Source organism: Porites lutea, chromosome 10 (assembly GCF_958299795.1).
Source record: "Porites lutea chromosome 10, jaPorLute2.1, whole genome shotgun sequence".
Taxonomy (NCBI): Eukaryota; Metazoa; Cnidaria; class Anthozoa; order Scleractinia; family Poritidae; genus Porites; species Porites lutea.
This window is the reverse complement of record NC_133210.1, coordinates 23,754,319-23,756,538: the sequence shown is the minus strand read 5'-3', so window position 1 is coordinate 23,756,538 and position 2,220 is coordinate 23,754,319. Positions and strand designations below refer to the sequence as shown.

The 2,220-nt window shown below is 39.8% G+C and overlaps 1 protein-coding gene across 3 annotated transcripts in view; it reads right to left on the bottom strand.

Annotated features, from left to right (window-relative positions):
* Nucleotides 1-503: 503 nt before the first annotated feature.
* LOC140950508 (beta-galactosidase-1-like protein 2) overlaps nt 504-2,220 on the bottom strand; it is a 22,752-nt gene continuing 21,035 nt past the window's right edge. The window contains exon 18 of one of the 3 annotated variants that reach the window (XM_073399747.1): nt 504-1,512. In XM_073399747.1, the coding sequence (XP_073255848.1) occupies nt 1,420-1,512 (93 nt within the window). In that variant the 3' untranslated portion in view covers nt 504-1,419. The remainder of the gene's footprint in view (nt 1,513-2,220) is intronic. The other 2 variants (XM_073399746.1, XM_073399748.1) reach the window with 2 other exon arrangements.

Sequence of the window (2,220 nt, the reverse complement as noted above, 5' to 3'; positions counted from 1 at the left end):
TACAATACAATACCCAAACAACAATGGTTTCCGCAACACCAGCAAACACCCAGAATGGCTGAGCCGAACCAAATTCAAATCGCCGTTTAAAAAAAACATCCAGACGCGGTACTTCTCGTGGTCGCAATTCATTGAATTCCATTTAGCTCATGAGAAGTACGTAGTCTGAACCGCGAGCCTTAGTAGGAGATTCGCAGACAGGAAATACAGTTATACTGTGCGTTTTCGTGACTCACTCTTCCCGACATTCAAAATATTCATATATATGAAAAAAATTGAAAAGATATTATGATGGAAGATCCTCCTACCATGCAAGGGACAGTCTTGGATTCTGGATGTCACGTTGTGGAGTCCGGATTCCAGGTACTGGATCCTAAACTTTGTCAGTGGAACTTGGATTCTGGATCCCCATCGTTAGTGGGATTCCGGATACTCTAAGCCGTATTCCGATTCCAAAGCCCAGGATTCCAGATTCCATAGGTAAAATTTTCCTGGATTCCCGATTCCACAAGAAAAAATTTCCCGGATTTCAGAATCCGTATTCCCTTATATGGGGCGAATTATGTCTATTATCTCAGTCCTTCTTCAGCCTCAAGGACCCAGTAAGCTACAGTTCAATCTCTTGATTTGCTCTCCATAAAAATTAAACCCGTAGGCCAAAAAAGGAAGTAAAAAACATAACCCTCTAAGCAATGTCCCAGGAACTCAGTTCTACCTCATTTAACTTATAATGCTAGAAGAAGTCATTCACCGATCAAGCTCAACTATTAAAAATTCAAGTTTGTTGTTGTCGTTGGTTGCACTTTTTATTAATTAATGGATTTACTTTTTTATCGTTGAAGTCAAACGTATAATGTGGTTCACATTGGGGAATGTATAGCTGGTCTTAACGTAATGTTACTTCCTTAAAAGGACATAAAGAATTCAACGAGCTGGTATAAACTCAACTTGCGATAGATATAATAAGTATATTAAAGATAAACAGAGCTGACTATAACATGGCCGCTTGGAAGTAAGAAATCTCTTTTATTTCACGAGTGAGCGCAGAAACCAAGTAAAATATTTTTGAACACGAGAAGAGAAATTTCGTATCTCCAAGCGGCGATGTAACGTCCTCTATTTACAATATAACGAATTAAATCAGAGTTGTCATGTACACATGAATTACAAAACAATGGAGGACGAATTCAATTCATCAATTCCACATCATCCAACAATACCGTGATTTTGTTTGCCCCCAAACTTTGTACGAGTACTTTTTTCAATTTCTCTACGGACTCATAATTGGCCGTTTATGAAATTTTTGGGTGTAAATAGAGCGTATTATATGGGATGATGTGGAAGTGGCCAATACCACTTTCGATTCAAAAGACTTCCAAATTGGTGAAATTCTAAAGCGCGTTACTGTTGTTGCACTTGTTATTCTACATCGACAGTCTCTCCCTTGATCTTTGGCTCCAGTGAGAAAGGTACTTCAGGAACTTTGCATTTTTCCAACTCAAACACTAAAAGCTGAAAGAAAGAAACACAAACGAAATTGATCAGAGGAAGATTCGTAAAATTAGCGTTCACTTTCTCCGCCGATAACTTGAGATGCTCAGTAAGTTTTAGATGTACACTGTCGATACTTGTGAACTCCCTGTTGATAACACCCTCTCATCCGATATTTTACCTATTGTGGGACACCTTTATGCATGTTAACATCAGACAAAAGAGAGACAAAACAACAGTTACCGCAAAGCCCCTTTTACAAACAAAACTCATCGCATTTTGTGCGTGGGTATTCTTCTCAACTTTCTAGTGCATTAGAAACCGCTGCCTCGTTAGATCAATTAGATAAGCGCTACTCTGCCCAGTGCGAGAAAGCGGGAAGTCGTGGGATCAAACCCCGGGCGGACCAACTGCGGAGAATGCCTTTGTTCGGACATAAATGGATAGCCTTCTCGGATGAGGACGAAAAACCGTGGCTTAGACCCTGTCTCACAGCTTTTTCACTGTTCTGATTCTTGTGGAACGCAAAAGAACCCACACTGCTGTTCTTAAAGAAGAGTACGTAAAAACCTCGTTCCAAGAATCCTGGTAACGAAGTTGGTTATGTACACCCCAGTAGTGTAATTAACCTTAAAAGCATGTGCGGTTGTGTTGCTGTAAAAGGTCCACATCATCTTTCAAGCTGCCTTACATGTGACCTGCTTTATTAAATATATGATGATGACAATA